General features: G+C 39.6%; 1 gene segment (V, D, J or C); it reads right to left on the reverse strand.

Annotated features, from left to right (window-relative positions):
- LOC107977037 overlaps nt 1-10,271 on the reverse strand; it is a 151,260-nt gene extending 140,989 nt beyond the window's left edge. Inside the window, 2 exon segments of the C gene segment in view lie at nt 9,627-9,931; nt 10,214-10,271. Of these exon segments, the coding sequence occupies nt 9,627-9,931; nt 10,214-10,247 (339 nt within the window).
- Nucleotides 10,272-13,625: the final 3,354 nt, after the last annotated feature.

The raw sequence follows: 13,625 nt of genomic DNA on the forward strand, positions 1-13,625 counted from the left end.
ATGCTTGAGCTGGCTCCGGGTTTGCATAACATCTGCTCTGTTTCACAATCTTGGGAAAACCAGCAGAGGGGAAGTGGGTACATATTCATTACTAGCTTTAATCAAATACATAGCTTCACTCAAAAAAAAAAAACTTTTTGAACTTTCCCTTTCAAACAACCTCACAATTTTTTTTTGTTTATTTGGAAACAGTCTCTAATGGTCACTGGTCTACTCATAGTCACAATTCTGCCTCAGCTCTCAGGTGCTAATGGTGGGTTTACAGTTATTTCCCCAAGTCTGTCTCATTTTTATTGGCTGAGGTTATCTAACCTCAGATGAGTGTGTGACGTAATCTACCACTTCTTGATAAATTTTCCTTTTACATAGGTGATATTTACTTAACAAATATTTACTGAACTCCTGGTGTATTTCTGGACTTCTATGCTTAGTGAACAAAAATAAAGGAGGAAAAATAGGGCCTTATTTTCATTGAACTTATATGTGTATATGTGCCTGAAGTAAAAAAAATAAATAAGTATAATTAATTCTATCTATTATCTATCTATCTATCTATCTGTACATATTTTGTTTTAAAGATAGTGGTTAGGTGTTCTTAAAGCAGGGTAAAGCATCAACATGAGAGTTTTCAGGGTGAATAGACAGGGAAGTTATCTTTGGGGAGATGATAGAGCAATAAGCACTTGTATAAGAAGCAACTACAAAAAGGAGGGATAAAGGGCAGCAAAGGCAGGCAGGTCTCTGTGAGTTTGAGGCCAGCCTGGGTCTCCAGAGTGAGAACCAGAATAGGCTCCAAAGCTACACAGAGAAACCCTGTCTTGAAAACAAACAAACAAACAAACAAAAAACAAAACAAAACAAAAAGAAGGCGTTCATATTCTATCCTGAGTTTTTACCAAAAACAAACCAACACACATACTCAGTTTCCTTTAAACCAAATTAGTTCTGTCATCCTGCTTTTGAATAACTACCCTTCCACTGGTCTTGCTTGTAAAAACATGAAGATATGGACTATGGTGCTCAGTACAGTAAAATATATTCATAAATGTAAAAGTAGCATTTTAATGCAATGATTCTCATGAAACATTGCTTGGTTAACAGGACAAATTCCAAACAATATATGTCAAGTGATCTGATTATTATTACAACCGGGCGATTTCAGTATTTCTCATTTTAATAATCTGGAATGCATGTCATCAAATAACCAATAGGAAGAGAAGCAACTTTGTTAACACATTGACTTCTCTGATGAAGGGTGGTTTCTAACATTGAAAAAGGAACTGATCACATCAAGCTGTTCTCTACCAAACTGATGTTTAAGGTGGGAAATCTGCATGTCACGAAATAGACAGGCAGTAGTAATAACTCAATGGCGCTGCACAGGTTGCTCATGAGTTAGGAGATGACATGCACTGAAACCTCTCAGCGGGAGAGTGGCTAGGACAACATGTTTTCAAAATAGGTAGGATCAACATAGTAAAAATGGCAATCTTGCCAAAAGCAATCTACAGATTCAACGCAATTTCCATCAAAATCCCAGCACAATTCTTCACAGAACTTGAAAAAACAATTCTCAACTTTATATGGAGAAACAAAAGACCCAGAATAGCTAAAACAACCATGTACAATAAAGGGACTTCTGGAGGCATCACCATCCCTGATTTCAAGCCCTATTACAGAGCTATAGTCCTGAAATCAGATTGGTATTGGCACAAAAATAGACAGGTAAACCAATGGAATAGAGTTGAAAACCCTGATATTAACCTGCACCTATGAACACCTGATTTTTGACAAAGGAGCTAAAGCTATACAATGGAATAAAGCATTTTCAACAAATGGTGCTGGCATAACTGATGCTGGCATGTAGAAGACTGCAGATAGATCCATGTCTGTCGCCATGCACAAAACTTAAGTGCAAATGGATCAAAGACCTCAACATAAATCCAGCCACACTGAACTTATTAGAAGAGAAAGTAGGAAATACCCTTGAAAGAATTGGTACAGGAGACTTCTTCCTGAACATAATACCAGTAGCACAGACACTGAGATCAACAATTAATAAATGGGACCTCCTGAAACTGAGAAGCTCCTGTAAGGCAAAGGACACAGTCAACAAGACAAAATGGCAGCCACAGACTGGGAAAAGATATTCACCAACCCCACATCTGACAGAGGGTTGATCTCCAAAATTTACAAAGAACTCAAGAAGCTAGTCTCCAAAACACCAAATAATCCAATTAAAAAGTGGGTACAGAACTAAATAGACAATTCTCAATAGAGGAATCTAAACTGGCTGAAAGACACATAAGAAAGTGTTTAACATCCTTAGCCATCAGGGAAATGCAAATCAAAACAACTCTGAGATACTACCTCACACCTGTCAGAATGCTTAAAATCAAAAACACCAATGACAGTTCATGCTGGAGAGGATGTGAAGAAAGGGGAACACTCCTCTACTGCTGGTGGGAGTGCCAACTTTGGAAATCTGTATGGTGATTTCTCAGGAAAATGGTAATCAGTCTACCACAAGATCCAGCAATTCCACTCTTAGGCATATACCCAAAAGAAGCACATTCATACAACAAGGACATCTGTTCAACAATGTTCATAGCAGCACTATTTGTAATAGCCAGAACCTGGAAGCAACCTAGATGCCCCTCAACTGAAGAATGGATAGAGAAAATGTAGCACATTTACACAATGGAGTACTACTCAGCAGAAAAAAACAATGGAATCTTGAAATTGGCAGGCAAATTGATGGAACTAGAAGAAACCATTCTGAGGGAGGTAGACCCAGTCATAAAAAGACAAACATGGTATGTACTCACTCATATGTGGATTTTAGACTTAGAGTAAAGGATTATCAGCCTACAATCTACACTGCCAGAGAAGCTAGTAAACAAGACCCTAAGAGAGACATACATGTTCCCCGGGAGAAACGGAAAGGGACAAGATCTCCTGAGCAAATTGGGAGCATGGGGGGAGAGGGGAGGAAACTAGGAGAATGAGAAGGGGAGAAGAGGAGGGGTGAGGAAGACATGATGGGGCAGGGAGATTGAGTTGGGGGAAGAACAGACGAGAGCAAGATAAGAGAAAATATAATAGAGGGAGACATTATAGGTTTAAAGAGAAATCAGGCACCAGGGAAATGTCTGGAGAGCTACAAAGATGACCCCAACTAACAACCTAAGCAACAAAGGAGAAGCTACCTTAAATGTGCTCTCCTGATAATGAGATTGATGACTAATTCATATGCCATCCTAGAGCCTTCATCCAGCAGTGGTGGAAGTAGAAGCAGACACCCACAGCTAAACCTTAGCTGAACTGGAACCCAGTTGCAGAGAAGAGGACTGATGAGCAAAGGGGTCCGTACCAGGCTGGTGAAACCCAAAGAAACAGCTGACCTGAACAAGGGAGAGCTCTTGGTCCCCAGACTGATAGCTGGGAAACCAGCATGGGACTGATCCAGACCCCATGAATGTGGGTGTCAGTGAGGAGATCTTGGAAATCTATGGGGCCTCTTGTGGTGGATCAGTACTTATCCCTAGCATAGCAATGGACTTTGGGAGCCCATCCCACATAGAGGCATACTCTCTGAGCCTAGACACAAGGGGGTGGGCCTAGGCCCTATCCCAAAGAATGACAGACTTTGATGACCCCCTATGGAAGGCCTCACCACCTTTCTTGGGAGCAGAAAGGGTATGGGATAAGTAGGGTGTTAGTTGAGAGGGATCAGGGGAGGAGGGGACAGAAAGGGGCCTGTGATTGACATGTAAAATAATTTTCTTTCTAATTAAAATAAAAAAAATCAAAATCCAGCCATGCAGTGTTGGCACATGCCTTTAATCCCAGCACTGGGGAGGCAGAGGCAGGCGGACCTCTGTGAGTAGCCCGGTCTACAAGAGCTAGTTTCAGGACAGGCTCCAAAGCCTCAGAGAAACTGTCTCGAAAAACAAAAACAAAAAGAAAGAAAAAGAAAGGAAGGAAGGAAGGAAGGAAGGAAGGGAAAGAAAGAAAGAAAGAAAGAAAGAAAGAAAGAAAGAAAGAAAGAAAGAAAGGAAGAAAGAGAGAAAAGAAAGAAAGATTAAAAATCCCCCAGTTTCCCCTATCTTTTCTAGCAATCATCGGAGCATCTGGGGAATCACTATGGACATAGGAAACTGGTGCATACTTGGCCCCTAATTAACAGAAGCATGGTATCTTCTGGTGCGAAAAGTGCTACTAGGCCAATGAAATAAGTTAAGGCTAACTCATCAGTGGTACTAAATCCTGAACTGGTTTGAGAGAGGAGAGCTTATCTCTTTGTGGGAACAATTGGGGCGGGGAGGTGCCGGTGCTGAGAACTGTGAGTCCAGGCCTCACGAAGATCAATCAAAGTCTCCTCCTACACAACAACCCTGGCTTGAGTAAGTTCAACATCCTCAGAGTGCGACCGAGGTCAACGAAAACAGCTGCTACCTGAAAATTTCTCCCAGCAAACATGCGCCGAATGCTGTGTGGGAGGAGATATCGAAACGGGTGCGCATTAATGAGCTGACTCGGTGGAAGCAACTTACTGTGGCTCCTCCACATTGCAGTCATTCTGGCTGGGAAGAGGCGATGAAACCCAGTCTTCAATCTTTTCTTTAGTTTATTTGGACCGGGTGGATATAAGTGCTTTCCCCACACCTCCTAACAAGGTAATCTGTAAGTATCAAGCTTGAGAAGATAGGTCTATCCTGTTTCTAATAAGAAAGATATATTTCATTTTGATATTTTCTGCTCTGTATGTATTGATTGTATTCTCCCTCGGTATTATTCTTTTTAATTTTAATTTATTTTTTTTTTTGCTTTTGGTTTATGTGTATATGTTTGTGCCTGTGTGAATTACGCTGTCATTCAGGAAAGCAGGTGCCCACAGAAGCAGGGAGAGAGCATCAGATTCCCTGGAGCTGGAATTACAGGTGGTTGTGAGCTGCGGATGTGGGTTCCAGAAACTGAACATAGGTCCTCTGCTAGAACTTCAAGCACACTTCACTGATAAGCCTTCCAACAACAGTATCACTTCTTACAGGTTTGCTCCACATACAGCAACTGTATCACGTCTTACGTGTTACCCACATAGTTTTCTAGTCTTTGTTTTCTTCTGTATGTTTCCTTTCCCCATGCTATCTTCTGTTTTCATTACTTGTGGAGAATTTCAATCTAATTATGTGTTAAACTCTTGGACTTTAAATAACTATCATGGTTACTTTGTTTTAAAATACTGATGATGGAGTTGACATCTCCAGTTGAGTGTCATTAAACTAGAAATCTGCCTCTTATTGACTGCTTTTGTTACTGGTGATGGCTTTCTCTCCTCAGAGTAGTGTTAATCTCAACACCAAGAGCAGTATTCTCATTAGGAATAACCACACACACACACACACACAAAAAAAACAACAACAAACAAACAAACAAAAAACCTCAGAACAAGATATACAATATAGCAAGTGAAAAAATAACAACACAAAACCCTAACTTATATGAAAAGGGCAAGAATAAAATACCTCTAAAAGTTTCCAGCTCTTCAATAACTGAATTCCAGTCTACTCAAATGATTCAAATATAGATGAAGACTTCAAATATTTCATTTTTAAAATTATCAGGGAGCTCAAAGAAAATTAACAAAGAAAAATGGACTAAGTAAGACATTTATTTCACAACTTAAGCAGCAGATTCAGCAAGGAAACTATGATCTTAAATGTGGCCAAATTATTTTGAAAAGGTGACCTCAGAATTCTAATAGAAGCACTGTGAAAAGACAGACTGGCAGTGTAGGTGAATCAAGAAAGGAAAACACAAACAAACAATAAAGTCCTGAACATAAGGATTAGGAATATTTACATCCAGACAGAAATGAAGGACAAGAAAACATGACCATAAGATTCAGAATTTGGAGCATGATCAAAAGATAAATCTAAGGATCCATGGTGGGTACCTTGGATTTTGAGATACCATCCAAAGTAAAAGGTAACATATTTTTTTGGAATTATTGTCAAAATTTTCCAAACCTCGAAAATAATGAAATGTTCCATTTCACATTCTAGTTAAAATGCTAAGAATATAAATAAAAGAAACTTTTATAGTAATAAGAAATTGTCAAAATACATAAACATAATAATTATCTCTGATCTCTCAGCAGAAACCCTAAAATCTAAAACAAAGTTAATAGTATTTTTCAAGCACTAAAAGTAAATACCTGTCATCTAATACTGTTATATCCACAAAGTTATCCTTTCAATTTTATGAAGAGACAAAGACTTTGCAGGATAATTACAGACAAAATTAGTGACTCATGATTACATCTCTATCAGAAAATATTTATGAGAATCCTTTTCATAAATGAAGAAACTCACAAACAAGAGATATAAGGAAAATAAATATATGAGGAGGTATAGTTAGTTGAGAAGTAAACAAATAAGTCAAACACAAACTCAACCCAGTAAACAAGCAAACTTTTAAGATGAGTTAGGGTAAAGGAACATATTACAAGACTGGGAGAAATTCAGCACTGCAAGAATCATCTAATACTGCTTAATAATAACCCATAGGGTGAAATGGTCTTAATTATTCACTTCAAAGTTGTAGAATGGCAATTTGTATTTGTTGGACATGCCTAATTTGCAAAGACACAGAAACTAAAAGTGAAATGATGGGAAGTATGTGTTCAGAAATGGACATTGGAAACAAGTGTAAATAAATAGTTAAGCACATATCTTTCAAAGTAGACGTCAATGAAAAAACTTGTCATAATAGATAAATTACATCACTATGTATTAATAAAATGTATACTACACACCAAATATAAAACAATTATAAAGACATTTACACTTAACATATGTGAATTCCACTTCATAAAAGTATCTATTAGGTACAAACGGACAAATAGAATCAGATACAGGGATAGTGAGTGATGACAACATCCTATTAATGCTTATGCTGTTCAAGTAGAACAGAGTTCAAGGGCTACATAGACCAAGTAGATGTGACATTTATGAACTCTCCACCCAAAGAGTACATATTCTTTTCTGCAATGCCTGAAACTTTCTCCAGAATACATCACATCTCATGCTATAAACACTTCGATTCACAAATGAAAAAGTCCCTGTACTCTTTGAGAGTAGAATAAAGTTAGAAACAATGAAAAAGAGATACAATATGATTACACAGAAATTTAATAAAGAGTGCTTGAAGGGCCAACTGGTCACTGATGAAACAATGTCAACCTACAGTCCTCTGCTCTACCAACTGAGCTATCGAAGGCAGACCATTGATGAAATAATGGAGAAAACTGAAATATTCCTAGAAGCAAAGTTTAAAATGAAATTTATCTGAATGATTTCTTTGGTAAACCAAACACAGTTCTATGAAGAAAGTTTATGGCTCTGTGAGTCAAAATTTAAAATTAAAATCATGTATAAGGTGTTCCATCTGTATACACATATGAGCAGCATATGTATGTATGCAGTAACCCGCAGAAGTCAGAGGTGTGTAGTAGCATCTCGTCTTGCCAGTGAATTTGTATTCAGAAGTGGGCGTCAGAACCCTTGGGACTCAAAGGACAGACAGTTGTGAGATGCCATGTAGATGCTGGGATGTGTCCTTATTCGCTGTGTCTGTTCACTCTAGTACCTTTTGTCAGTGGGAAAATGATCAGTTTGAGGTGGAACAGAGTAAAGAATCAGAACCCTCTGAATATGGAAATATGTTCCAAGGAATAACGGATCAATGGCATAGGAAGAGATGTGTCCCCCTAAAATCAGGTTCTCCTTCAGCTCTGCAGCCTGGCGTGGCATTTATGGGGTATAAAACCCAGAGAGGGCTATTTTCTAGGCTCCCTCAGTTTGGTCCCAGTGAGGCATGTACAGGTAAGTCCCATCCATCCCAGGCATGATGCCTGAGATGTAAATCTCAGTCCTCTGCTATCCATAAATAACAGGCATGCAATATAACCCATCCGTGTTATCGCTCTATATCAAAAGAGACAGGCAAGTCATAAAACATAGCCCAGGTCCCAGACCTGAAGCAATCACCAGAACACAGTGAATTTTCTTCTCTATTTCTTTCTATGAAAAATAACTGGTAGAGGAATCCATACAAGACTCCCTATTTACTTATAGGCCATTTTTATTTGTTTTGTCTTCGTGGCTTTTTTATTTTTGAGATTGGCTTATGCAGTTCAGACTGCACTTGAAGTCCTAATCTTCCCCTTCTCATAGGCTGCAGACTGTGCCACCATGTTTGTTTATCTTATAACAGATTCTTTTTATTTTTAAAGATGTGATCTTACCATGTATGCTTGACTATGTAAAGCAGGCTGATTCAAACTCACAGAGATCAGCTTGCCTCTGACCATAGACTTTTATGAACACCTGGGTCTTGTTGGTCTATTCCCTGGCAGCAGGAAGCTTTTGTGTGTGTGTCTTTTTTAAAAATTTAAATTAGAAACAAGCTTGTTTTACATGTCAATCCCAGTTCCCTCTCCCTCCCCTCATCCCCTGCCCCCCACTCACACCCTACCCATGCCCCTTTCTGCGCCTCAGAGAGGGTGAGGCCTTCCATGGGGGATCTTCAGAGTCTGTCATATCATTTGGAGCAGGGCCTAAGCCCTCCCCCATGTGTCTAGGCTTAGAGAGTATCCTTCTATGTGGAATGGGTTCCCAAAGTCCATTCCTGCATTAGGGGATAAACACTGATCCTTTACCAGAGGCCCCATAGATTGCACAGGCCTCCTAACTGACAACCACATTCAGGGGGTCTGAGTCAGTCCTATGCTGGTTTCCCAGCTATCAGTCTGGAGTCCATGAGCTCCCCCTTGTTGAGGTCAGCTGTTTCTGTGGGTTTCGCCAGCCTGGTCTTGACCCCTTTGCTCATCACTCCTCCCTCTCTGCTAATGGATTCCAGAAGTTCAGCTCAGTGTTTAGCTGTGGGTGTCTGGCAGCTAGAAGCTTTAACCATAGCCCTTTTAACTACTTTGCATCTCAAGCACCATCTTAGCTTTCCATACTATCTAACAAATGAAGACAACTATTACAGCCTAATGTAGCACATCCCAAGGAAGGATTGGGGACTGCACCTTTTTCTTTGTGGTGATGACAACATGCTGCCAGTCTTTAAAGGAGATAGTCCAATGTGAATCAGACCTCTTGGAATACTCCAAAACTCACCAATGGAGCAGGCTCCTAAAATTTTGCCAGTTTTTTTACATTGATGTGACATTTAGGTATCATGTTGGGTATTTGGAGGGCTTTAGAGTCAACAAACATTAACATAATAGACCAGCACTAGGCCTGGTCATGTGAGATAAAACACAGTTTGTTTGACTTTGCTACTTGCAGGCTGACTGCATCTGTGTTAACAGCGTATTTGTAAGCCTGTTTCTGGGTGAAAATTTGCCCTGCATCTCTCATGAGTTCTCTAGCAAGCCTAGAGATTCTCTCTCCATCTTCATCATTATTCACATCCATGGTGGCCACAGATATAGGAACAACTGTCACTCAGCAGCTGTGGTTTTCATACTGAGTACATTGGCTCTGGCTCATCTGGGGAGATCTGGGTGTGGGGAGAGGGGGTTCTTGCTGAGATCTCTCATTTGCATCCAGCGCTGTGTCTCCAGAGCTGCAGAAATAGAAGCTGCTGTCTTCAGGTCTTGCATTGTTCACGGTCAAAGTTGAGAATGTTAGGTTTGGGCGGCTGATAGGAAACTTCTCGTTGGTGAATCCGCTCTCATATGTGGCTTCTGAGCCTTGATTTGCAGCTGCCATGAGCACCAAGCTCTGTCCCTGGAACTGTCTGTACCAGAACATCCCAGCAACTTGAGTGTCAACCTCACACTGGATTTTCAGGGAGGTGCCACTTTGACAGATGTCCTGTTTTGGCTTTTGGTAGAGGAGGACACCGAACACAGAGCCTGGTTTAAGAGAGACAGAGATTCATGAAGGCGAACAAGTTTTGAGTCAGACATGTCTGAAGACAAAGATTTCTGCTTTATTTACTCTGCTATCACCTGACTATCCAAATCACACACACACACACCTCCTTTTTACCAACACTTTCTGACAGAATCCTCTAATCTAAGACATCTTCCTCATCCTCTGGCTTGTATATCCTGCTTTGGGGGTAAAAAGTGTGCCCCATACCTCTACTCAGCATTAACACTGACCCCAGGTTCTGCTCACGACAAAGCTCCTACCTTGGCCCAGGAGAAATAGCAGGAGAGTCCACATCCTTAAGCAATGGTCTCTTTCCTGAGAAAAGGCACTAAAACAACAAGCTCACACTCATCTTTCCTCTCCACAGTGTAATTACTTCCTTACTGATTCTGTTAATTTCTTTTTGTAGGAAGTTGACTTTTTGCTGGACATATAAAACAGTACATTGCCCCCTAGGGGACGTATGTAGCTGTCCACTGAGGATGAGTCATTCTAAAGGCATCCCAGAATGTCATTGTCATTGGTACAGCATTCACCTATTCATCAGTTGTGCTACTCTTTGAGTATACAAACACAAATGAGAGGCGACACTGTATTTAATGAATCGGAGCTATTTTTCTTTTTATTTCTGAGTTGAACTAATTTTTAAAATTAGAATTATTTGTCTTATTTTATGTGTATGAATGTTCTGGAGCCCTTGAAGTTCAGAAGAAAGCCTCTTAAACTGGAGTTGCAGATAGTTGTGAGCTATAATGCATGTGCTAGGAACCAAATCTGGGTCCTCTTCAGAGCAACAAATACTCTGAAACTCTGCACCATCTCTCAAGCCCCAGGATGCATTATTTATACACAATTGTCACTGAATTTTACAAATTGGAAATTTTTATATATAATACCCAGAGAACTTAACTTATACAAATTCACAGAATATAAAAAGAAATGACAAATTTAGGACTCAAATTCATTTCTTTGTGATCCCAGAACCATGGATTAGCAATAGAGCTACCAAAGATTGCCTCATTTTTATAGTTTACTGTGTTTTTCTACCTGGCAACTGAGAATTGCAAATCTGACTTCCTAAAGTAAATATGGAATCCAGGGAGATAGTCTTGCAAAAACTAACCTGTCTTATCCCCCTGGTTCTAAGATTCTGTTATGAAATTATGTTCTCACTTTCTCTCACTCTCTCACCATTTATTTGGGACATTCTCACCATTTATATTCAAGTGTGTGTGTATATATGCTTGTGTATGCCTGTGTGTGTACATCAAACATGTGTTCACCTGTGTTGAATGAATATAGAACAAATGAATCCATGTTTATCTTCATAGAATTTCAAAATCCTGAGAATTAAAAATCTTAATATAAGTAAACATGAATTAAAACTATAAATTAAAAATTAACACTATTGAAAGGGTAAATAACATTAGATTATTTTATTGTTTGAAAATGTCAACCAAGCATAGAGTGTATTTGGATCAAGCTACTCCTCTTACTCTTGCCCCCACAATTACCCTCATCCCTCCCCACATACCACTTTTACTCCCCAAATTTCATATGCTCTGTGTTTTGTAATCTGCACACCCCTAAAGAAAAGTCACTCTTCCTCCCCCAGCCAGCAGTCATCAATTTCTTGATAACAGCAAATTATAAAATGGCATGGAAAAGTCTATAAAATTAAGATAGAATGTAATTTTCAACACAGATTTCCCTACTAACCCAAGACATGAAAGTTATAAAAACAGACATTTTAATTTATGGTAAGTACAAAATTTTCACTTTTATTTAATTTCTCTTAGGATATTACTGGAAAATGTTTCCCTAGCAGATGGATGCAGTAAACCAAAAGGAAGCAAGACCATGGAATCTGAAACGTGGAGAATCTAATTCAGACTAACAAATAAAAATCTCAGGGTGACAAGTGGACAACTGAACTAATGAGCAATTAGTCCAGATGGGAGCAGAGGTTTCCAGAGACAAATGTTGTCAAAATAGAGGCTGTGTATCCACTAAACGAAACAAGGTTTCATCACCTTGCAAAGCCCTAGATTGACAGTGGGAAAGCAATCCTGGGAAAAGAATCTAGACTCTTTAGAAGCACTTCTTGTAGAAAGAAACCAGAGCAAAAGAGTCTAACGGTTACCTGGCAGGCGTTAATCCCAGCACTCGGGAGGCAGAGGCAGGCAAATCTCTGTGAGTTCGAGGCCAGCCTGGTCTACAGAGTGAGTTCCAGGATAGTTTCCAAAGCTACACAGAGAAATCGTGTCTCAAAAAAAAAAAAAAAAAATTAAGCCAAGTGGAGTGCTATGTGGTGACTCTTGTAATAGCCAAAAAAATCACAAATAGAAATTCAAAATGAACAGTTTAAAGCTTTAAAGCATAGGTTCACAAGCTGTGTAGCCAGGAGCATGTTATTTTAATACAGCTTTCTTGTATTTTAATCGTAAGAAAGCATTGTCTATGTGTCAGGATCATTGTGTTACATTGCCTGAACTATCTGCAGAGAAGACACAGCTACTTCCTGCTCCCACCGTCCTTGTTTCCTGCCGGAAAAGCTCTGCCCCACTGTGTTCCAGCAAAGAATGCTATGGGAGTGTCCATGTTTAAACACCTTTTTTCCCCCTGTTTCTTTGGAGTCATCTATCCTCTCTGGCTCTTGCAATCTTTCTGCCTCCCGAGAGGAGGGATTTGGTGAAAGCATCTCATTTAGGGCTGATTGTTCTGAAACCTCTCACTCTCTGCACACTGACTGGTGTGGGTCTCTGTGTTAATCCCACTAAGGCTAAGTGAGGCACTGACTGACCTATGGGTATAGCAGAAGTTGGATGGGTGGAGAGGTGAGAAGACTCTGGAAGGGGGTGGGGAGGAGGACAGCATTCTCAGAATATTCCGTATGATTTTTTCAATAAAAATAAATTGCTTTTTATTATTTGAGACTATTACGCATACATATGCTGTGTTTTAGTCAAATCTACCCCTCCACTTGAAACTTTCATCTACTTTTAGATAATTCACTGTTAGATTGGCCCAATTTTATATTAAAACCTGTGTTTTCATGGGCAGATTCAGAGTAGCCTTTTTTCCCCCTAGGAAATCTTCCATTTCAAAATAATGTATATATGTTGAAATAATAGGCAGCATTTTCAGAGGATTAGTGAGATTTTGTGAGCCTTTAAGAAGCTATATTTCAAACTTTTCTTAGAACATTACTTTCAATTTATGCACAGACTCAAGCCTCCTATTTCAACAATATTTTAGTCCCATTTCATCTCTGCATATTTTCATTTCATTCAAGTGCCCTTCCTCTCTGCATGGGCTGCAATAATACATGGTCGAGGAGGAGGAAACACGCAGCAGCTATGGCGGAACGTGAGATTGAGGTGGCAAACTTTGAACCAGAGACTTGGCTTCCATGGCAAGCCGGTGATTCCTGGTAGCAATAGCAATGCAAATACTACTTAGGCCATTTCCTTTTCTTCATCTGATCTGAATCTTGGCAATGTTTGCTGTGTGCAATGGCAGATTTGTGGGTCATGTATGTTTTCTGTGGGTCAAGTCAGGTTTGCACATACACAAAGATGCCTGTATAGAGTCCTGCTAAGTGATTACGTTCTGTGAGGATGCCTTGTGTCTGTCCTGGATGTCAGCTTCAGTCTGGAGACTTTTCATTCC

This window comes from Cricetulus griseus (assembly GCF_003668045.3).
Source record: "Cricetulus griseus strain 17A/GY chromosome 1 unlocalized genomic scaffold, alternate assembly CriGri-PICRH-1.0 chr1_0, whole genome shotgun sequence".
Lineage (NCBI taxonomy): Eukaryota > Metazoa > Chordata > Mammalia > Rodentia > Cricetidae > Cricetulus > Cricetulus griseus.